Source organism: Coenobita brevimanus, chromosome 21, assembly GCF_032717465.1.
Source record: "Coenobita brevimanus isolate Jiangsu-jjx chromosome 21, ASM3271746v2, whole genome shotgun sequence".
Classification (NCBI taxonomy): Eukaryota; Metazoa; Arthropoda; class Malacostraca; order Decapoda; family Coenobitidae; genus Coenobita; species Coenobita brevimanus.
Genome location: NC_136974.1, coordinates 36,555,934 through 36,579,968, shown reverse-complemented (window position 1 = coordinate 36,579,968; position 24,035 = coordinate 36,555,934). Strand labels below are relative to the sequence as shown.

The 24,035-nt window shown below is 39.6% G+C and overlaps 1 protein-coding gene across 1 annotated transcript in view; it reads left to right on the top strand.

The window, feature by feature from the left end:
- The window catches only part of LOC145392213 (calpain-D-like), a 64,708-nt gene extending 55,404 nt beyond the window's left edge, over positions 1 to 9,304 (top strand). Inside the window, exons 11-14 of the mRNA XM_080266664.1 lie at positions 1,510 to 1,706; positions 2,691 to 2,872; positions 7,031 to 7,173; positions 9,070 to 9,304. Coding sequence (XP_080122790.1) covers positions 1,510 to 1,706; positions 2,691 to 2,872; positions 7,031 to 7,173; positions 9,070 to 9,247 — 700 coding nt within the window. The 3' untranslated portion in view covers positions 9,248 to 9,304. The remainder of the gene's footprint in view (positions 1 to 1,509; positions 1,707 to 2,690; positions 2,873 to 7,030; positions 7,174 to 9,069) is intronic.
- The last annotated feature ends 14,731 nt before the right edge of the window (positions 9,305 to 24,035 follow it).

Here is a 24,035-nt window from a genome sequence, read left to right as displayed (position 1 = left end):
ATGTGCAGTGCGTCCCTGCGTCCAAGGCCTGGAGGGGCTGGGTTTAAAATGGAAGAGTTGAGAGGTAGGATGGGACTGGAGTGTATTGGTGTTGTGATGAGGAGAGGTAGATTGAGGTGGTTTGGACATGTGGAGAGGATGGGGGATGATAGTTGGGTGAGGAAGGTGAGAAGTGTTAATATTGGGGGTGGGGTTATGAGGGGTAGACCGAGAAAGACATGGGACGAGGTCATTAAGTGTGACCTTAGGGTTAAGGGACTGAACAGGGAGGCTGCAATGGATCGTGCAGCATGGAGAGCCACCATTAGGTGACCAAGGCCGACACATGCAAGCATGTTGGAGCCTTTAAAAACGAAAACGTAGTGGAAAAGTTATTAGAGATGGGAAAGAAGTTGTATGCGGCTTCATGGATTTGGAGAAAGCATTTGACAGGACGGATAGACAAGGAATGTGGAAAGTATTAAGAATATGGAGTAAATGGGAAGTTGCTGAATGCTGTAAAGAGTATGTATGAGGGTGCTAAGGCTGCAGTGCATGTGGACATTGAACTGAGTGAATTTTCCTGTTTGAATGTTGGATTGAAACAGGGATGTGTCATGTATCCATGGTTTTTCAGTCTGTATATAAATGGGGTTATAAAAGAGATACAAGGTAGGGCAGTGGATGTTGAAGTGGCCCTAATGAGAGAGGGCAGTACTTGGAAACTCCTTGTACTGCTGTTTGCAGATGATATTTTGTTGTTAAGTGAAGATGAAAGGAAGCTGCAAGGCTTGGTGAATGAGTTTGGGAGGGTGTGTAAGAAATGGAATCTAAAGGTGAATGGAGGGAAGAGCAAAGTAAAGGTCTTCGAGAGGAATGAAGTCACTGAATGTACACTGAGATTGGATGAGATGGAAATGGAAAATGTAAGTGCGTTTAAGTACTTGGCTAGTGTGATTAGTAAAGATGGAAGTTTAGAGGATTAAGTGTTTGAAAGGGTACTGCAAGGAAGAAAGGTTGCTTGTTCATTGAAAGCAGTGATAAAGAACATGGGAGTGAGCATGGAAGTAAATAAGTCACTGCATGACAGAATTGTGTTGTTATTTATTAATGTTGTTATTTATGTCACCCCATTGTTAGGTGGCATCAAAAGGCCAGGATGATGATTACTGATCATCCTGATCAGCAGAATAGGTATTGTGCAGTTTTGAATATGCTTCTTGCCAAGTCAAGTGGATATATGATGGATTAATATACTTTGCTGTAATTGATTTGTTTTCACCTGACAGAACTGGACCATGAGCACAGTTTTAAAATACTGTACTGAGTTGGGGTTGCATGAAATTCATTGAGCCTTGGTTTTGAAGTAAGTCTCAGTTTCCTTGATTGCAAGTTGCATCAGCCCTCCAGCCTGCCTATAGTTGGCCATTAATTGACTTGAAAGGGGTTTAGGGCTTTTGATCTGGATATAATAAGTGCGCTGTAAATATATTACTGAAATTGCATTGACAGTCTGACATTATGCCACAGGAACTCTGAAAACTCTCAAAGATCACCATTGGACCTATGTGTGGTTCTGTTCCGCACAACAGCATCAGCAAGTCCCTCAGTTGGTGCCCTAGTGAAGCACTCTAAGCGACAGGTGCGCGGCTTTGTTGGCTGCCATGCCATGCTGGAACCTGGGTCATACATCGCAGTGTGTCTTGCCTTCAACCACTGGCACACAGGTTTGTATGGAGCTCTGAGTTTGGCCGAAGTTGTTGTCATATTCTGAATAGATGGTGATATGAGATTCATAGCAAAATTCTTCCTCCATACTCCATGGAATGGCCAGTTTGAAGGGCAGAAGGGTAAAGATTGGGGGTCCCACTTAGAGGATGGTTAGCATAAATCACACCTGCGTAAAGCAAGAGCCTACTGTAGATTAATTTTTTTTCTCATGATACGTGATAGTTAAATGGTGGAATGGGAACAGCCAGTCCCATATTATCTTCTTCAGGGTGTCCAGACCCAAAGTTAGGCTACCATAGTCCAGTAAATGCAAGTACCAGTTGTAAATATAGATATTAGTTTGCCCATATGCATTACTGTATTATTCTTAAAATAAAAGTATGAAACCTGATATTGCTTTCCAGTAATTATTTCCTAGGAGGCTGTTATTGTACTTGTATTTTGTGCAGAAAGCATGATTTACAGTATTATTCTGTAATTCTGTAGTGTAACTAGATTCCTAGTTATCAAATGGCCCAAGAAACCAATGAAGGCAAAGCCACTAGAGACTGTTCTAGATTGTGCCGAAAGGGGCAGAGACCAGATACCTGCCCTTACATTTTGTAAACTCCAATACCCTAACCTTGGTCCCCTACACTTTGTAAGGGTTGATATCGGACTGGTGTTCAATGTTTTCACATTACTGTTTAATGCTAACTGATCATACATTTTAAAGAAATACTGTAGGTTTTTTCCACAGAGTGTTAAGATGCTAACCAGTGAAACCATCACTTATCTGTTTCCACTTTCACAGTAACCCTTGAGAGAAATGTTAGAAAATGTGTGAACTGTTAACAAATTTGTTAGTAGAGGAGTTATCACTGGATATATAATGAGCTGCATACCACCCTAGTGATGCTTAACTTGTTGGTGATTTCAATTGTGAAACGATTGTGTATATAATTTCTGCAACCATCTTTAGCTTCCTCCATCACCCTCAGGTTTGGATGTATCTGAGGGTTACCCAGGGTATGTGCTTGCCATTCACAGCAGCAAGAGAGTAGCAGTGGAGCAGGTGTCTGCTCCAGCCTCGCTCCTCGCTGATGCTCTCATCAGCTTATGTTTAGCCAAGGGTCAGAGACATGAAGGCAGACAAGGAATGACAGTATACTATCTTACAAAGGTAATTTAACTTCATTATTTTGTTTTTTCTATCATTGTTCTTTGAGATTTAGTATTTTTTTTTTAGTACTTTAAATTGGTTGAGCTGACAAATCAGTTTTATAGGCACCACTAGAACTGTGATAGACAATGTTTACGTGATGTGCTGTGATTTGAATTGCCTAAAAGGACATAAGAAGGGGAACATATAATGAGGACTCACTGTATTTGGATTTATGTCTGGAGCCAATTGGAATAACTGTTCTATTTTGTGTAAAGTACAGTACATTGTAGTATGATGATTCTGTAATGATGGTAGGTGGGGGTGCCCATCATCCATTCTCTCAGTGTAGTGTTGCCTTATGGTCTCTACACTGAGTGACAAGCCAAATGGTTTTCTATACCCAGGAAACCATTTACTACGCTGAGTGGTGACCACATAACCAGGTTTTTAGCCAGGTTGTGTTCCCCTTTCTAAATCACTAAATCATGGCAGACTTTTCAGAGAGCCTAGGAGGGCCCAGCTCCTGCCCAGGGCTCCAACCAAATGGGCAGATTCGCATGGCCATGTGGAATGTGAGAGGTGTGAATGAGGTGAGCAAGAGGATGGAAGTAGTGAATGTGTTAAAGAGTGTGAGATATGCCGTGAGGGCATTGTGTGAAACAAAGATGACAGGATGTGAAGTGGAGGAGTGGGAGGATGTAAAATGTGTAAGGTCGGGCATGAATGGGTGAGGAAGATGCAAGGAAGGAGTTGCATTATTGATGATGATGTGAGGCAGTTCGGAGTGAGAGATTACAAATGTGTCAGCTCAAGATGTATGTATGTCAAATTCAAGTTTGAGAAGGTGAAAGTGGGAGTGATTGTAGCTTATGCACTGTGTGATGGCAGGAATGACAGAGAAAGACAGGTTTTGGGATGAGCTGGATGACGTAGTAGGAGAAATGCCCAGGAGTTATAAGTGTTTGTAAAAGGCAACATGAATGGGAGAGTACCGGTAGGCACTGGTCCAGTGAATGATGTAATGGGTAAACATGGAGTACCAGCAGAGAGTGATAATGGGAGGCAACTGAAGGACATGTGTCAGTAAAGGAGGGTGTGCATTTGTAATTCTTATTGCAAACACAAAGATGCATATAAGTATACATGGCATAGAGGGAATGGAGATTGTACTGAAAGGAGCCTGATTGATTACATGCTTGTAGAGAAATCAATGCTGGGAAATGTTCCTGATATGAGGGCAGTGAGAGGACAGTGTGGAGGTTTGTTGGATTGTTTGATTGTGGCATGCAAGATCAAGTTGAGAGAAGTGTGGTGGACCAAGAGAAAGAGGAACAGTCAGGGAGAGAGACTGAAAGTTGAGAAGCTGAGGATCAAAGAAATGGCAGATGAATACAGGGCCAAAGTAAGGGAGGAGTTAGAATCAGTGAATTGGAGTGAAATGGATCTTGACATCGTGTGGAATGCATGTAGGGGTTGCTTAGTTATGAATGCTAAAGTGGTGTGTGATGTGGCAAGAGTAACGACAAAGAAGAAAGGTACAGCGTGATGGGATGAAGAGGTTAAGAGAGCAGTGGAGAAAAAGAGGAAGAAATGGCTAGAATGGATACAGGCCATGGTTTTAGTTGAAATAAGGACTGGATATATTGAGAGCAAGGGGCACGTAAAGAGACTATGGAAGAGGAATAAGAAAGAGGTAAATGATAATCTAGGAAGAGAAATGAATGCAAATTACTCTGAAAATAGGAAGTTATTCTGGAAAGAGATGTGGAAATGTAGAAGTGACAGTGGAAAGAAATGTGAAAGTGTGAAGGATGTAAGTTTTAGATTATTAACCCATGTGGTTGAAGTAAGGACTAGATGGAAAGAATATTTTGAAAGTCTGAGGAATGGGAATGGAAAGAGCAAAGCAACTGTTAACATGATTGGTTTTAAGGGTGTACAATGCAGTGCCAGGAAACGTGACACTCGTAGAGGTGAAGATCATTGTGAAGCGGCTGAAAAATGGGAAAGCAGCTGGGGTTGATGAATGTCTGCAGAGATGATTAAGTGTGGTGAAGAGTGCACAAGGAAGTGCATGTTGGAGATATGTAAGAAGGCATAACTAAGTGAAACTGTGCCAATGGAGTGGAAGAAGGCAGTGATTTTAGCCCAGTACAGAAATAAAGGTGAGTGAAGTGAGTGTAAGAATTATTGTGGCATAAGTCCATTCACTGTTATTGGGAAGGTATATGGAAGAATTATTATAGAGAAAGTAAGAGAGATATCAGAAGTCCTAGTGAGTGATGAACAGGGTGGCGTTAGGAGTGGCAGAGGATGTGTGGATCAAGTATTTGCAGTGAAACATAGTGGAGAAGGCTTGTGAGAAAGACTATAAGGCATTTATGGTATGTATAGATCTGGAAAAGCATACAACAAAGTAGACAGAAGGATTGTGGAAGATTCTGTGCATGTATGGTGTAGATGGTAAGCTGCTAGGTGCTGTCAAGAGTTTTAATGATGGTAATGAGGCATTTGTAAGGGAAAATGGACATTTAAGTGAATGGTTCACAATCAGTGTGGGCGTGCGACAAGGTTGTATGATGTCCCCATTGTTGTTAAATATATATATATATATATATATGGATGGGGTGATGAGAGAAGTAAAAACATGAGTAATGGAGAGAGGGATGGCGTTGGTAATGAATGATGATGGACTGAATATCTCAAATTTGTTGTATGCTGATGATGCAGTGCTACTTGCTAATACAGGACAACAGCTTGGTAGACTATTGCAGAGTTTTGTAGATGTCTGTGAACATCATGCCTCGAGAGTAGATATGGAAAAGAGTAAAGTAATGGTTATTGAGAGAGAAGGCGACTCCCAGTGTGATGTTACAGTGATTGGAGAGAGACAGGAATTGGTGAGAGTTCAAATACCTGGTACAGTGATAGAAAAAGGATTAAAATGTGCAAAAGAAGTGGAAAGTAGTGTGACACAAGGAAGGAAAGTAGCTGGTGCTGTGAAGTCCTTGATAAGAAACAGAGGCATGAGTGTTGCAGCTGTACGAGACGTACGAGTACATGAAGGAGTGTTAATACCAACTTTAACATACCTGGTATTGATGTGAGAAAATGACATGACATGAAAAGTCAGGAGTAAGAGCAGTGGAGATGGGACGGCCGTGAAATGTATGTGGAGTACAGAGGGTGGATAGGATATAGAATATTGTGATTCATGAAAGAGGCAGAGTGAATAAGTCTGTGGACACAAGAATCGAAGAGAGTGTACTGAGATGGTATGGTCATGTGGAGAGAATGGATGACAATTGAGTGGTGAAAAAGGTACAGTATCTGAGCGAATGTGAAAGAGGGAGGAGGTGAGGCAGGCCAAGAAGGAAGGATATGGTGGGTGAGTGTGTGAGGAAGAGAGGTATGGAAGATGGTGAGGCTGAGGGACTGACAAGAGATCAAGCTGGCTGGATGAATTTTGTGCGGAGAAGTGCATGACCAAGGGTTTGGTACCCCTTTTTAACGTGACAGCGTTCAAATTGGCCCTGTTGAGATTGGTATGTGTGAAACTACAGAACGTGGTGAAAGTTTTTGGCCTATCAGAAGGAGCTAGGATTTTGAGGGCTTGAATGATGAGTGAATGGAAGCATGGCCCACTGACTTGGGCAAGCTTTGGCTGTCTGGATGTTGCCACTCGTCACACTGCCCTAGGGTGGGAAAGGAGGTCCGGATGATGGTTATGATAATGAATGGAGATCAGTATTTTTGCTTTAGCAGTTTTTCATTCTCTCTCTCTCTCTCTCTCTTTCTCATAATATACAGTAGTGGGATAATATTAGTGGGAGTTTATTTCTTACTTTATACAGGCAGTCCTGTATATGTGTCATGGATGTGTTCCAAACTATCAGCTTTATTCCATCCAGCTGGTACTGTAAATTGAGATAATTTGGCAAATTAGCTCTACAGAAATGGACCTCTGATGATTAATTTATTTTAACTTTGTGCACTTAATAGCAAAATAGAACACATAAAAAAAACAGCAAAAAGAAATTAATGTTTTGTTATTTTATGAAAATGCACTTGAGGGTCATCAGTTTAGTTCATTATTGAAATGAGAAAAGAGGGTTAGGATAATGATGATGGTGATTATGAAGTTGAAGTTGATAATTTGTTTTGCAATGGTTGAAGGGATGGGCTGGACTGGTGGTGATGGTGGAAAATAGACATCCTGACAAGTGTATCCAAGTGATGTGCGATTGCCGGGAGAGCTACAATGTTGTTTCCACTCGGGCACACCTCAAGACAGTCGACTCGGTGCCACCATTACACAGGTACCTGACTTATTATTGTTGTACTGTTATCTGAGTCTAGGGGTATTGGGAAAGGACAAGGAAAGGTGTATCAGGTAGATCACTGAGGAGGTTGAGGGTTGCTTTCATGCAAATGACCATTGCCGTACGGTACTTATCAAACCTTGAAGAAACTCTGCTGCAGGCCAGTCTCCTAGGTTAACTGTGTTCATACAGCAGGTGAAGGACTTGCATCAGGTGGGTGAGTTTAGGGTGGGTTGGGTTGATTATTCTGAGCAGCTGTATGTGGTACTGCCCCCCATTGGAGAGTTTCCTCTTGCTGATGTGCATCCACTGGCTGCTGTCCCACCAGCTGACAATGCTGTACATTTTTTAAACAAAATCAGTAATGCAATAATTAAGGTGCTAAGTATTAGAGTAACTGATGTTTGTGGCATCCCAGAATAACTAATCAAAACTGGGGGTGAAGCCATGAACTGGGGATTACATGGGGTTTTGGAAGCATTTTAACCCGTTGAGAACAATAGGCCTCATTTGGGACTTATCAGAGTCGAAAGCGATAGGCCTCAAATGAGCGCGATTTTGAAAGGCGTACCAAAACCGCGCCATGAGGAGTAGGTGGCTGAAATTTGTATGGGAAATAGGGGCAGGTGGCAACTCTCGACACCACCCACGTGCTGCCCCACACTGCCCCATATACGCACAGAATGTGCGTGCGTGTACACCATGGAGCACACACATAAATTTTCCTCATTTTCCTCCCGTGACGTGGTACAGGAGAGAGATGGTTGGGTGGATTGTGTGTACTTAGACTTAGGGAAGGCCTTTGACAAGGTACCTCATAAGAGACTAATGTGGAAACTAGAATATATAGGAGGACTGAAGGGGAAACTTCTGGAATGGATGAGAGACTTTTTGAGAGACAGACAAATGAGGACAGTAATAAAGGACAAGATGTCCGGATGGAGGGAAGTAACAAGTGAAGTCCCACAGGGCTCGGTATTAGCGCCAGTAATGTTCCTGATTTACGTAAATGATATGGTAGATGAAGTGAACAGTTATGCAAGTCTGTTTGCTGATGATGCAAAGATCATGAGGAAGGTAGAGGTTGAGGAGGATTGTAAAATGCTGCAGAAGGATCTTAATAGGATACAAGATTGGAGCTGGACGTGGGAAATGAAATTCAATGCAAAGAAATGTAAAATATTGGAAATGGGTACCAAGAGGCCATCATTGAATTATTTGATGGGTAATGAACCAATCACAAAAGCAAGAGAAGAGAAAGATTTGGGTGTGCTGATCCAGGACATTTTGTCACCTGAAAAACACATTAACAAGACAGTTAGAGAAACGTATAAACTCCTGACTAATATAAGAGTAGCTTTTCATTATATGGATGAGGAGATGATGAAAAAATTGATAGTGCCCATGATCCGCCCCAGGTTAGAATATGCAGCGGTAGTGTGGTCCCCACACAAAAAGAAAGATATAAACAAGATTGAGAGAATACAAAGAACAGCAACCAAGATGGTCCCCAGTCTGATAGACCTGTCATACAGAGAGAGGCTGGAAAAACTGGCTGGTTGAATTTGTGTGGAGAAGTGTATGACCAAGGTTTGGCTGCCCCTTTTAACTTGACAGTCTTTGGATTGACTTTCTGATAGGTGAGTGTGCTGCTACATGCAGAATGTCTTTTGACCTATCAGGTGGGGCCAGGATTCTGGGGGTTGCATGGTATGTGAATGGTAGTGTGGCTTATTCCTTAAACTTTGGCTAGTATCACATTTTATCAAATATTTTTCTGGCTATCTGGATCCTGCCTTACTCCACCTTGGAGTGGAAAAGGTGGTCTGGATGATGGACTGATGGTGATCATGAAGATTACAGTATTTCCATTCTTGGTACCCTTTTCAACAGACAAGTGATCATTGTACTGACCCAGCTGGAGAGCAGTGGAGGGTTCAGCATTGCGCACCGCCTTACCCACCGACCTTCACATTCAGCCGGTCTCCATGACTGGGGACCGCCCGGCACCAACCACGATCCAGCCATTGACGGACTCACACACGGACTTCACTCACCCAGGCCGATCTGATGACTGCAGAACTCGGTGAAGGACTTGGTGAAGTGTAGTTAGGACATAACCAGTACTAACAGTCACACAGTGGTAAAGTTAACCTTTCAGTCTGATGATGTTATTTATATACAGTACTGGTATTATTCTTGTTCCCTACAGATGATATTTTTCAACTTGAGAAGGATCTCTAGCTGTGAAGAAGTTAACTAAAGCTATAGCTAACCTCTTCAGTTTGAAATGTGTCCCTTATTTTGAATAAAATCATATGGAGATAGCAAAGATAAAATAAACAGTGCATCATTAGGTTAAAAGGATTATTATACCTTACTACACTCATCCAGGTTCTTCAGAGTTCATTACTCAGGTTTGAACTCATTAAAGCATGGTGGAAAGTTGTAAACTGGTATGTTCAGGCATAATAATAAAATCACTCATATGAAGCTTAACAAGCTGAGTTAACTCCCACAGATGTTGCTGAATATTTATTAACCCATTTATGGATGTGGAGAGAAAAGTTTAAGACAATATTGTTACAGTACTATAAGCTACTCTTTGGGTCCATACCTGGGACTCATTGATTTGATAGTGTTACTCTTACAGAAGAAGTTCAGTACTCATTTTATTTATGAAACAGTCATTGTTCCAGACTCATTCATTATTTAAGTCATTCAAGCATAGTACAGGACTTGTGACTCTTAATTTTGAACTTGCCTAAACCCAAAGAAATTAGTGCAAAAACTTTCCAGGGAAGTGTGTGGATCATTAATTGTTCCTTAATCTTTGACCAACTTCATTCTGTTTATGGTCATATTCCTGCAGTTCCCTATTCTTAAAACACACACACGCACACACACACACACACACACACACACACACACACACACACACACACACACACACACACACACACACACACACACACACACACACACACACACACACACACACACAGAGTGCTCGCTGGTAACCGTTCTCGCTTGCCAACTGGTGGACGGGAGTTCGCGCCTCGCTCAGGTTGCAAAAAGTTTCACTGACGCAGTGAGTGGTTACTGTCCCCCTCGAGCAAGGGGATGGGTGTGTGCGTGTGTGAAGGTTACAGCCTTGCCCTTAGATCGGACTATATGAGCTCTCAGCTCCCTTCCGGGAGGGTAAAAGCTGACGATCACGACCATCAAGTGATCCTGACCGACCCGGTGAATTACACATACACACACACACACACACACACATATCTCAGGTGTAATAGTTTACCATTACTCTATATGGCAGTTTTATCAGTTTTGTATTCTAGTTGCAGTATTTGTATACGTGGTTTAGTCATTATATGTTTCATTGTTCCTTTGTTTTGTTAAACAATACTGTTTACTAATTTTTTTTATAGTATGTATCTGTCTTTCTGTTATCTGTATAATATGTATTTTTTTAACTTTTTGATATCTTTTAGATATTCTAATTCACTCATTAATACAAGATTGTTAACCGCATTTTTCACACGCTTTCTGTTATTTCAGTATTTTGTGACTCACTTCCCAGTTCTCTTTAGTTGTCTTGCCATATTGCAACATATCTTGCATCTGAGATTCCTAGTGCCCAGTAACAGGGTGAAAATCAAAAACTGCACAACCAGACTACTGAAGTGGCCAGTTCACCATATCTGTATTTTTAGCAGTTTAGTGTAGGAATTTTGTGTTCCTTATGCACATATAGCACAATACAGCATTTAAGTAGGATTTGTATAGCCTTTGTATTCTTAATTCAGGGTTTATAATTGAAGCAGATTTAAGGTAGAACTCCTTTTAAGTTACAAAAATCTAGGCAGATTTCAGGATGTTATCTCTCTTGCACTAACTGGAACTGTGTTACTGTTTAGTGTATGGAGTAGTCATTTTTTGTAGTGTTTGTGTATAAAGTTTTCAAACAGACTGTGAATTTCATGCTTATATTTTGACTTCAGAAGCATAGTTAATCAAATCACAGCTTACTTTATTTGATAGATGAGTTTAAATTTTTTTCCCCAATACTTTGCTTTTTAACCTTAAAATTTAGGCTTCAAATTTTCATAAAGCCATTGTACACAATTGCAAGAGGCAGGAGTGTGCACTTTAAAATTTGAGGGTTACCATAAGTCTAATCATGATCATTTAGTCCAAACACTCATCCCACCACACGTGTATTTTACCTCATGTTGGATAGAGGTAAATCATTCATATAGATAAGACTGTGATTGATGAAGCTTTAACACATCACAGTTTGTTGCCTTGCCTCTTGGATGCAGATTCACAAACTAACTACTGTTAAATTGTGTTCCCTCTTTTAGCTAAAATTTGCTTTTGCAGGAAGGATAGGGAAAGCAGGTTTAGAAACATCTAGTGTCACTTGTTCCTGCATTCACAAATTTTAGTTATGAGTGAAAATTATTGTAAGTTATTTTGTGAAGCTCAGCCCTGATCTGCTGATAAGTGCATGTAGCCGACATGCTGCATTGACAGGGTATACTTCAAGATATAATGTAGTTCTACTGTAGTTAGAAACCACTACCTTCAGTTTGTATATCATAAAGTCCTGTTTATGCCAAGTTTATGGTTCTTGAATATTTTCTTTAGTCATATACAGTAGCTGTATATTAAGAGTTAGTTAGTTATTATTATTTTTTTTTCAGTTGCAATGTTGATTCATTTGATCATTCAATTTTATTATTTGAGGAATGCTGTATATTTTTAATCAGAACTGCCAAGAGGAAACTAGGCTCATTATATTTCATTGTTTCTTGACCTGCAACCCATGGTGCATTTTCAAGTGGTTGGTTGATATATGATATAATGTGTTAAGATTACTATGAATTATTTTGTGTATACTTTGATGTGTGCTGTAAAATATTATTCATCACCCTTAGAAAAGAAATATGGGATGGGAAGAGAGCAGCCTTTATGTCCTATTTTATGATGGTTCTCTCAGGAAAGGAAGTTATGATAACGAGATCATTTGCCAGTTTGCCAGTTGCTCAGTATTTATCATCTCATTAGCTCTGTGTGAGGGTATGTTGATGAGCAGATAAAATTGCCATTTATCAGTTGGAGGATGATAATTGGGTGAGGAAGGTGAGAAGTGTTAATATTGGGGGTGGGGTTATGAGAGGTAGACCGAGAAAGACATGGGACGAGGTCATTAAGTGTGACCTCAGGGTTAAGGGACTGAACAGGGAGGCTGCAATGGATCGTGCAGCGTGGAGAGCCGCCATTAGGTGACCAAGGCCAACACATGCAAGCATGTTGGAGCCTTTAAAAATGAAAACGATTAAGTATCAGCTTATGCTATTGTTATTTTGGCCTCAGGCTCATTTGTGCATGAACCCAGTGGAATGCAGGCTGGAGTTGCCATTTTCCTGCAGTCCACCATCCTCTTTTTAGGGGACAGAGAGGGAGTTGAAAGATGTTTGTGTAACTTGGCATGTTATACTGGGGCTATCATGGGAAGGTGTTTCTCCATCTTATTCTGTATACAGTATTGGTAGTTATATTGCCAGTAATCATTCTGCACTTGACATTCATCCAGTTTTATGAATTAATTTCCCCTTGGGCAGAGCTCATGAGACAATGGGATTTTAGTGCATTGCCAAATTTACATTTCTTCTTATCACTTGGAAATGAGAGACAGGAAAAATGATTGCATAAGAAGTTTAGATTTTTTATGTGGAAGAATTAATGAAATAATCAGATACAATATAATGATGAAAGACAAGCTGCTCACTGCCTCCCACTTGTGTGAGAGGGCAATGTCTTTGTATACATGTACAGGACTTTACTGTGATAGGGCATTTGTGCAGATTTGATTCTTGTGTAATTGGAACATTGTATGGTTTCCATTTTGCAGCACTTTCCTAAATTGCCTGCTTTTATGTTGTAAGGAGACCTCTTAGATTTTTACAGAAATATTTAATGTTAGACTGATGATTGTGTGAAGCCTTTGTGAATGTGTTTGTGAAACTGCGTGGGAGTGCAACGATTCATAACCAATAATTGCTGTTTCCCGGTAACTGAATTGATTTACTTATAAGTTTATATTATTGTATATTTGTATTTTCATATTGTATGGGTAATAGCAGAGCATTTGTACTAATTCAGACACCCAGCTTCTTGTTCACTCGCAATAGGGAATGGTTTTCATGGAAGTACTGTATCGTTATGTAAGACTGTATTTTGTTTTGTTTTTTAAAATTTTTACCTTCACTACAAGGTGCCATGCAATATATATATATATATACAGTATATACCTGTATATATATATATATATTATATATATCAGTCAATCAATCAATCAATTGCCAGATGCCATAAAGCCATAAGGGGTGGCCATTGACTTTGAGTTATTTGTTTTACGGGGAGGGGCACTAACCCTCCACCAACCCACTTGTTGACACGTAGGGAGCATGTATGGTTTGGTTACATGGTTACCACCCAGCATTGTAAATGGTTTCTTGGCTTACAGGAAACCTTTTGGCTTGTCACTCAATGTAAAGCCACCTGTAAAGGAAACAAAAGCAATAAGAAGAGACAGGAAAGATGGGAGAAATAGGAAGAGAGGAGGGCAGCCACAGAAAAGAATAAAATAAATAAAGGCTGAGGAAGAAGTAGGCAGCATTACATCAAGTGAGTGGATGATGGTCGCCACCACCTACCACTAATTATATATATATATATATATATATATATATATATATATATATATATATATATATATATGTATATTATATATATATATATATATATATATATATATATATATATATATATATCCATCATCCAATCCTATGTCGCCCCACAGAGGAGCGTAGGAACCGGGGGCTAGGCAAGTTGGTCCTGACATTTTAGATGAGAGTGACTAGCCTCACTCATCCCTGAGTGGCATTACGTGAGCAATAAACCCCAAGCACCCCTTGGATATAAACCTGAACCAGCTCAATCCAATTGGAGCACCTTAATTACCCACTAAACCACCAGGCGCCGTATAATTTGGTTATATGGTTACCACCCAGTGTAGTAAATAGTTTCCTAGCGTACAGGAAACCGTTTGGCTTGTCACTCAGTGTAGAGTCACCCATAGGAAGAAAGAAGAGGAAACAGTGATGGAAAGGAAGAGAGAAGAGGGAGTGTAAAGTCACCCGAAAGAGGAAAGAAAGACAGAAGAGGAAGGATGGAAGAGAGGAAAGGACAGACACCCAAAGCTGCAATACATTGATTGCGTGGATGGTGAGTGTCCCCACATACCACATAATATATATATATATATATATATATATATATATATATATATATATATAATATATATATATATATATATATATATTATATATATATAAAACCACTCATTTCAAACACACATAACAGGCTTTGTCTTTGTTTGAAATGAGTGGTTATACATATATATATATATAACCTCTCATTTCAGACATAAAGACCAGGCTTTCAAAATTATTTCTTCAGTATGTGTAGCTTTGTTGTTGATTTCCATATAAATTAATTTACAAGCACAAAGCTGTTGTATTCAAGATTGTGCAGGTGCTAGAGTCGCTTCATCATTATTATATTGGAAAGTGATAGAAAAGATTGTGGTATTTGGAAGAATGTTTATGTTTGTTTCACAAATCTGTGTTGGGACTTCATTTGAACATTAGATATCTCCTTTGCCTTCTTTATTTAGTGCATCCTTGTTGTCATAAACTTTAGATTGGTATTTTCATGTCAGGAGGCACAACCAGGTGGCAAACCCATTCTCCCTGTACTTGTCATATTTGTGGTTCTTATACTCCATGAGGGAAAATTTAGTTTACCCAACCAAATGACAGTCACACTTATGACTCCAATATTTTGTGTGACTATGTGAAGTAGGTGGTGGGATTGTTCACACCACAGACAGTAATGTTGAACCAGTATGTTGTATGCATACACCTTGCTTCTCATGATAGTGAGTCAGGTTACAGGTAACTGTAGGAATGTTCACTTCAGAGAAATAGACAAACAGCATGAAGTGATAGAAGGAAGAGTTTGAAACTTCTATTTACTGTTTACTATGCAAATCAGATCAAGAGGATTTCAGTTTTGAAGGATTTTAGGAATGGTTTTAGATCTTTCATGGAAAATAATAACCCCAGCAGAGGTTTGAAGGTTACTGTCAGGAAAAATCATATTATTAAAAATGCCTTTACACAACCACAGCCAGTTGTATTGCTGTTTGACATTGCATCCCTGTTCATATTGCTTTGAAAATCATGTAAATCAATTTTACAGTTTGCACAATTATACCAACATTGATACTTGTTATGCTGATGCATGATTTTTAAATGCCTTATTACTAACAGGCATAGATGTCATGGCTTACTTAGATAGTTAGATAAAAATGGCCCAATTTTTTTCATTGCTCGATCATGATCCAATGCAAACTTCACATTGGGTCTCTGTTTTGTATGTAGATCTTCCTTGAACAGTGTATTATAGTGTACTCCAGTATATAATTAGTAACTTAATGAAGGTATAGAATCACTCTCCTTATCCAATAGAATATTAATAATGTTGTACAGCATAAGAACAGCCTTCATATAGTTGGCTGGTGATGTATATTGGAAGGTAAAGTTGTAATGTTACAGAACTGACAGTACCCTGGAGCTGACAGTATCTAGTATCTTTATTACAGAAGGAAACTGGTGTATGTCAGAAATCAGAGAAGGTGTATTTTAGTGAAGAAGAGCTGTATTTCATAGCTTAAAGTATAGATGTGTAGTATGAGGAAATTTTGTATATCACAACGGTTGTACGTCAGTTAGGTCACCTATTTAGCTGTTTTTCACGGCAGAGAAAGAGAGAGAGGGAGAGAGGGGTGAGGCATAGTGAGACCTACAATAGAACCCTTGAATAGAATGTCAGGCCAGCAATCCTGATCCGTGCCTACCACATTTCACTACCCAAGCCTAGTCATGGTTTGCTGGTGATGCACTCGCTTCAAATGCTGTGACTCAGAGTGCAAGAAGTCTGTGAGGAACTTGTAGGTATCATGTTTATGGATGCCGATGTTGTCAAGGTTCCGGTGTTTATGATTAGCCTTTTCAGTGTGATGACTTAAAAAAAAAAAAAAAAGCATACGATTGCTGCTTTCAGGCAAGCTTATTCAGTTTAGCAGGTATCTGTCATAATGTAGGAATTTTGGGGGGATATATAATACCCTCCAGTGTGAAAATTTTCCCTTAAGCTGGACAAAATTGTCTGAGAATAAAAGAAGAGGTATGTCATCAAATTGAAGGGGTTAAGAAGCTGTACATTTTAGCCATTTCACGTACTGTATGCTGTTTGTGGATTTGAGGTGGCGACGTGCGTGGTAGTGGCATGTTGTTGTGACGCCTTACCGAGTGCTTGACTGGAGGAATGTTCAGCTGTACAAATTTGTGTGCCATTTCTTAAGTGTACCAGTCACTTGCATAGACAGTCAAACAGGCACCCAGTCAACTACACCTCCACAACCACCACTACAACTACCATCACCACCACCACCATCACCACCACCATCACCACCACCACTACCACCACCACTGTAGATATGTTTATAAAAAATCTTATATATTTTAGATTGTTAGTGATTTGTGAGTGGGTGTTGATAGCACATGGTCTTTCAAGGCACACTTTGTTCACGCCCGCACAAAGTGTTGCAGTCTTGTCGCGCTACATATTTATTCTTCCCCTAACCCACCCCATTATTGCATTTTGTAATGGTTTATATATGCAGTTTATATTTTCCACTCTGTGAACTTATCATGAGGAGCACCAGAAGACTACTGAGGGCATTTATTAATATATATAGAATTGCTTAGTTGTTTTACACTTTGTTAATGGCTTAATGTTGACTGACAGAAGTAATGAATAAGTTGTGTATACTTTGTTGGTATTGTTGAATGTGCTTCTACAGTATTGATGTACAATAATTTATTGAGTACAAGTTGAATTTTAAGCAGACACACATCACAAAGTGCATTTAATGCAGTCCAGTATCATTTGCTTGCACACATACAGAGTCAGCACTAATAAATTTTTACATGTTGTGCATGTAAATATTATTTCGGTAATTACATGTTATAAGTCTATTATTATGTAGTTGCAAACATTTAATACAGTGTCTTAATGACACCTGATGAGTTGATAATTTTTATTATAATAACATATATGAAATGCAGGTATACTCCACACTCCTTAGTTGTCAGTCATGTGACCGAGCATTTGAGTATAAGCATTTACATAGTTGTCATTGTCGTCATTGTTTATAATCTGGCATTTAAATTTTTGTTTCAGCATGGCTTTTTAATTGCATTTTGAATTCCATTGAAATGCCTTTTGCCAAAGATTAATTCATGATCATGTAGCTGCTGGTTTAAGAGCTCTGTGTTGAACAAGTTAATAGTAGGGAATTATTGTTGGTTAATGTGGTCCCACAGATCAGGTACCCTTAAGGAACCACAAGACAGTGCTCGAATGTGTATAGTAGAGCTGCCCACCAATATCAGGTATGTTTATGCCATCTTCAACAGTACATACATACATACACCATGATCATAGGGTAAGTTTTATGAGCTGTGTTTCACAACAAATCTACCAGTTACTGGCCAGTTGCTCTCATATGTTGTATAACACTCATTTTATCTCCAGTGTTGTGGGTCTGTGTGAATTTGTACCACACAAACTTACCTGGAGGTAGATGCAGATTCTGCTTATTCTTGGCATATTTGTTTATCTGTTGGGATCTGTTGTGCTGTAATGGCCATTCTTGTTTATTTGTGTTGGTTTGGAATGTCCAGTATGTTGTGCTGTACTGAAAGAAAGGTAAATTGAGATCGGAAATCTCTTGTGGGCACAGACTATAATGTTCCCTGTACTTGATTGCCATGCTCAAATAAGCTAGAAAAATTTATGCTGATCAGTATGTATATCAGAGTAAGTATCAGGTGATAGATGTGCCAGGTTGTACTTAAATGCATTTTTAAGCCCTTCAGTCTGATGATGATTTTTTCTTCTGCAACCAGATGATCTTACTGAGGTTTGGAGAGTGCCATAGTAGGGAAGGGATTAGTGTAAGCTATAATCTAATCCCCTGAGTTTAAATGGTCTTCTGATGCTGAATAAGAAATCTGGAGTTAACAAGAGTAAAATATAAAAATTCATCATTGGATTGAAGAAGCTGAGATTTCCAACCAAACTACGTAATAGTTTTGAGCTTTAATGACTAGTGATGACAATGCTGCCCCCTGCAACACCAGTGACGACCATGGCGTTACGGTACAATCCCCATACTGCACTGTTTGGTAGGGTCGCCATCTATATGACAATAAACCAATACAATAACATACTCACAAGCTCAATGTACCCCATCTGTGCCAAATAATCATTACCTCATGTCCTACAGGCACCTTAGTACAGTGCAGTGTTTGCAGGAAATTGCATGTTCAGGGTTGTGTTAGCTGAGAAAGTACAATGCATACTGTTTAGTACATTTATTTGAAAGACTTGTGATTATTGTAGAAATGTAATTTCACACTAAGAAATCAGTTTGGTAGTGCATTATGTTTACAAGAGATGCTATTGTTGTACCCGATAAAACATATGCAGTACGGTGTGGTGTCTTGATGTTATATACTGGGTACACATTATTATGTGGTGATTGGCCTTTGAGTAAAGTTATGATTCAGTATTTTTAAGTTATATTTAAAATTAACTAAGTATATGTTTTTTTTATATGTTGTTTTCAGCTGCATATCATATAAAAAAAGTTTTTGCAAGCATTGTATTATTCAAGTGGAAACATACAAACAGCAGCAAGATTAGTCTTTCAGCTCACCGGCTCACTATTTCAGTCAAGTTTTAAGAATTTTTTTACCCAGATTTTAGCAATCTTGCTGGTAGTGTCTTGGGGTGTTACTGATATAACTTATTATCTTAGTGTGGGATGATTTGGGCCTGTACTGTAATTGGTTAGGAGACATTTTAGCATCCCTTCCTTAGCAGTTTATTTCTGTATCTGGTATGTGAATAGAATGCATTATTTATGTGATCTGTCCAAGTAAAGATTTTAAAGATATAAAAAACTAACAAGAGAATAATTAGCTTTAATGTGTAAGATAAACTGCAAAGGAAGGGGTGTTAGGGAGCCACCTTAGCTGAAAAGAGTACTATCCACAATGAGAGGTTTTGAGTGGGCACCTCAGCCACATGTTTGTAATACCCATCTCCCACTTTCTTGTTTCAGTGTTGGTTTATCTACCTAAATACCATGTTATTCATAAGGTATTATTTTTTCATATTTAGCCTGTAAGGGTCATCGTATTTATATTCTCCTCCCATTATTTTATACACTTATGACAGTGTAGCATCAGACTCCTCTTGAGTAGATAGTGAGGAGGAATGATAGGTTCTTAGGTCATTTATAAATTGAATAAAGTGTCATTCATTGTCAAGATGTTATGTACTGTTTCATTCATCACTATCTATTGCCAGACGCCTGAATCCCGTAAGGGGTGACCACAAACAAATCGCCTCCATGTCGCCCTGTCCCCCGTCATTTCATTGACCTGCTCCCAACCCACGCCCCCCTCTCTCATATACTTTACCTCTCCACTCCATCCCTCCATCTCATCCTTGGTCTCCCCCTCCCTCTCCCCCCCTCCACCTCACTCACATACATTCTCCTCATCAGTCTGTCACTCTCCATCCTCTCCACATGGCCAAACCACCTCAGTGTGTTTCTCCTATTGCTTCCTATCACATCCACATCCACTTCACAACTCTCCTTCACTTCCTTATTTGTCAGTCTGTCTCTCCATGTAACTTCACATGCACCTTACAAGTAAATCATTTCCACCGCTCTCACTCTTGACTTCTGTCCCTCCAACAAGATCCAAGCTTCACTTCCATACTTTAGAGTTGGTATTACAATACTGTCATGTAGTAACTTTTTCACTTCCATGCTCACCTTTCCTGTTTTTTATCACTGCTTTCAAGGAACCACCAACCCTCCTTCTTTGTTGTACCCTTTCAAGCACTTCACCTTCTAAACTTCCACCCTTACTTATCTCACTCCCCAAGTACTTAAACGCACTCCCATTTTCCATTTCCTCCTCATCCAGCCTCACTGTACATTCACTAAATTCACTTCTCTTGAAGACTATAACTTTACTCTTCCTTACATTCACCTTTAGATTCTGTTTCTTACACACTCTCCCAAACTCATCCACCAAGCCTTGCAGCTCCCCTTCATCTTCACGTAACAACACAGTATCATCTGCAAACAACAGTACAGGGAGTATCCAAACACTGCCCTCTCTCACTAGGGCTGCTCCAACATCCACTGCCCTACCTTGTATCTCTTTTATAACCCCATCCATATACAGATTGAACAACCACAGAGACATGACACATCCTTGCTTCAGTCCAACCTTCAAATAGAAAAATTCTCTCATTTCATTTTCCACAGGCACTGCAGCCTTAGCACCCTCATGCATACTCTTCACAGACTTCAGCAACTTTCCATTCTCAAAGTTTAACATCTTGAACTTACAACACAGTACAGTCATCTCCATAAATAAAGACTTATCAAAGATCACTGAATGGAGGCAAAATAACCTTGCCACATTTAATGCCAGTAAAACCAAGTACAGTATATACAATTTACCAATAGACGGATATTGCCAGATTTCTATATTACCTTCAGTGCTACAAATATTCCCCTCTAAAAGTCATCCAAAAACTTTTGCCATTGTACTTAACATCTCAAAGGCTTTCTATCGAGTCTGGCATAAATCTTTAATATCCAAACTGCCCTCTTTCAGTTTCAATCCTTCTGTCTGTGCCTTCATCTGTAGCTTCCATTCTGGTTGTTCTATAGCTGCTGCTGTAGACCGCCACCATTGTTCTAGATCCGTCAGTGGTGATGTTTCTCAGGGCTCTGTCCTATTGCCAACTCTCATCCTCTTACTCATCAATGACCTTCCAAGCTGTTCATCTAACCCTAGCCTCTCATATGCTGATGATTCCACCCTTCACCTTTCCATTTGTTTCCCGCAGCATCCATCTCAGCATTTACTTTAACAAACAAGGGATGAGGCTATGGCACACCTAATGTCTGACTTGGCTTGTATCTCTGACTGGGGTAAAAGTACTCTTGTTTTTAATGAGTCAGAAACTCAGTTCATACACCCATCAAGCCATCAAAATCTTCCACAAAAGTTTAATACCATACAGCTCAACCCTGCGTTATCTTTAAACACACCTGGGGTTTCATTCTCTTGGGACTTATCTTAGGAAGATCATATTACATCTCTTGTAAAATCTGCTTCCTTGATGTTAGGTGTGCTAAGCCGACTCCGTACCTTCTTTGCCTCTGCACAGTTGTTGAATTTATACGCAGGTTTTATTTTCCCCTGTGTAGAGTACAGCTCCCATGTGTGGGGAGGTTCCCCACATACAGCTTTTCTCAACAAGGTGGAGTCAAAGGCTTTTCGTCTCATAGGAGTCAAAGGCTTTTTGTCTCATTAACTCTCCTCCTCTTACTGGCTCCCTTCAACCTATGTCTCTTCGCCGCACTGTTTCATCTTTATCTCATTTCTTTCGCTACTTCAATGGTCACTGCTCATCAGAACTATATGCTTGTACCCCTCCACCACTACAATGGGCGTGTAGCACCTGTCTAGCAACAAATTTTTATCCTTTTTCTGTCCAACTCTCTAATGCAAGAGTTAACCGTTACTCCCAGTCCTTCATTTACACAACAAGTCAGTTCTGGAACTGCGTCTCTCTGTCTTTATTTCCTACTTACTATGATCTCCAGTCTTTCAGATGCAGTGTGTCCAGGCATCTCAAAATGAACGGATCTGGATTTTGTCTCTCTGTTGTACTGTTTTTGTGTTTTCTTGGAAGGAACTGTTTGTGGGCTCCTGGCCTTTGGTTCCTTCTTCCTTTCATAGAGAAAAGTAAGAAGGAATGTTGTCTCCCATACATAATTTACAGATACTTTATGGCAAATGCTTAGACAAAGTTGCATCCATTGTGCCACTTCTCCATGCCTTTCCCCGTGCTACAGGGGCATCTGGTAGCACTCATGACTGGAATGTCACGCAGACATATTGCAGAATTTGTGCCTATCAGAATTCTTTTATTTTCCCCGAACTGCAACTCTTTAGAACTCGCTTCCCCAGAGTTGTTTCTTCCCAAACTTCAACCTACAGCAGCTCAAATCTTTTAGATTTTTTTTTTTTTTTTTTTTTTTAATGAGTGAAGGACACCATTAATCCGGTGTATGAAATATTATTTTTTATTTGTTTTTCTTCCATTCTGTTATTTAAAAAAGAAAAAAATAGGGTATGCTATGAAGCAGGTTTTGTTTAGAAACCATGAAAATTAAGGAAACTGATGTATGCACTCTAGCCCTATAGAGGGAACTGGAGACATTTTCACATGCAAATTACTGCTAAGGTAAAGGGGTGTCATCTTTCTATACCTGTGTACATTACAAGTAACAAATTCAGTGTACTGTATTTAAAATGATAACACTGTGCTACGTGTTCAGCCGTCTATCGTTAGTGAGCATTTTGAGCACTCCTGTTTAAACTTGGCGCCTTTCTCGACAGTTATAATGTCTGCTAGGCTGAAGGTGTTTTCAAAGAGCACAAGGTAGTTTTAATGTTGTAAAGTTAGGAATGGCCACTATTAATTTTTGGCAGGCATATTACATTCCTTCTGAAGATTCGACAACTTTTTTTTTTTCTTTCCCGAACCTGCGTTGTTCAGTTTCGAAAGCAACGCGGGGATATTCTAGAAAGTTCTTTGGTTTGTAGGGTGGCACGCTGACGTATCGTTTTGTGTGTGTGTGTGTGTGTGTGTGTGTATTCAGCGTTTTTCTGGCACTTACGAACACGGATAATTTCTACAGGAGTACGATGTTGTACAATTAGAGCGTCGAGGAGATATTATCACTTTCCTGTCGTAAACTGTCAACCTTGCCCACTTCAAAAGGTAAGCAGCATACATTTACTTAGGCTTGTGCTAGCTTGTATGGCCATAACCAGCTGTTATGTAACTGTAAAACCATTTTGCACATATTGATTAATACGAGTACTATGCCACACGGACTCGGCCTATCGATATTTCCTATCGAAATCAGCCTTTCACAGGTTACTTGTAATGCTTCATAGATTACCAGATCCCGGAGAGAAAAAAAAAAAAAAAACGCAGACTTGTTTATGTTACATCTCTCCTTACGCACATCTTGCTTATAGGATAGATTAGCTTAAAGTTGGCTGTGATATATTAATTAGGTTTATTGACCTAGGACTCTGGGATTTGGCCTGAACAGGTAAAGTTAAATGACAATCATAATGGTTGAAACCAGAGGGTGTGGGGGCGAAACCCCCGCCAGGATAAGCTAGGTTAGGTTAGGGTGGATCGTTAGGTTTCCAATATACATGTATTTGAATGTTTGATGCACTAAAGTTTCATGTGGGCGAGATATCGATAATCAACGCGCCCAGTCGGTAAACAGGCAACCACAGGCGAACTGCTGGCTCGCAGTGAAAAGACTAATATCGTTAGGGAGGGCTGACAGTATAGACTTTAATAGAAAGTAAGTTTATTGGTACCTAGCTTACATACATAAATTGTTTGAAGTTTATATGGATACGTACACAAGCTACCAGCTCGTTTTGTATCGCCCATGTCGTAAAATATTCACTCCATATACGAGATGGACAAACAAAGAATAACAGTACACTTCAGTGACAGAC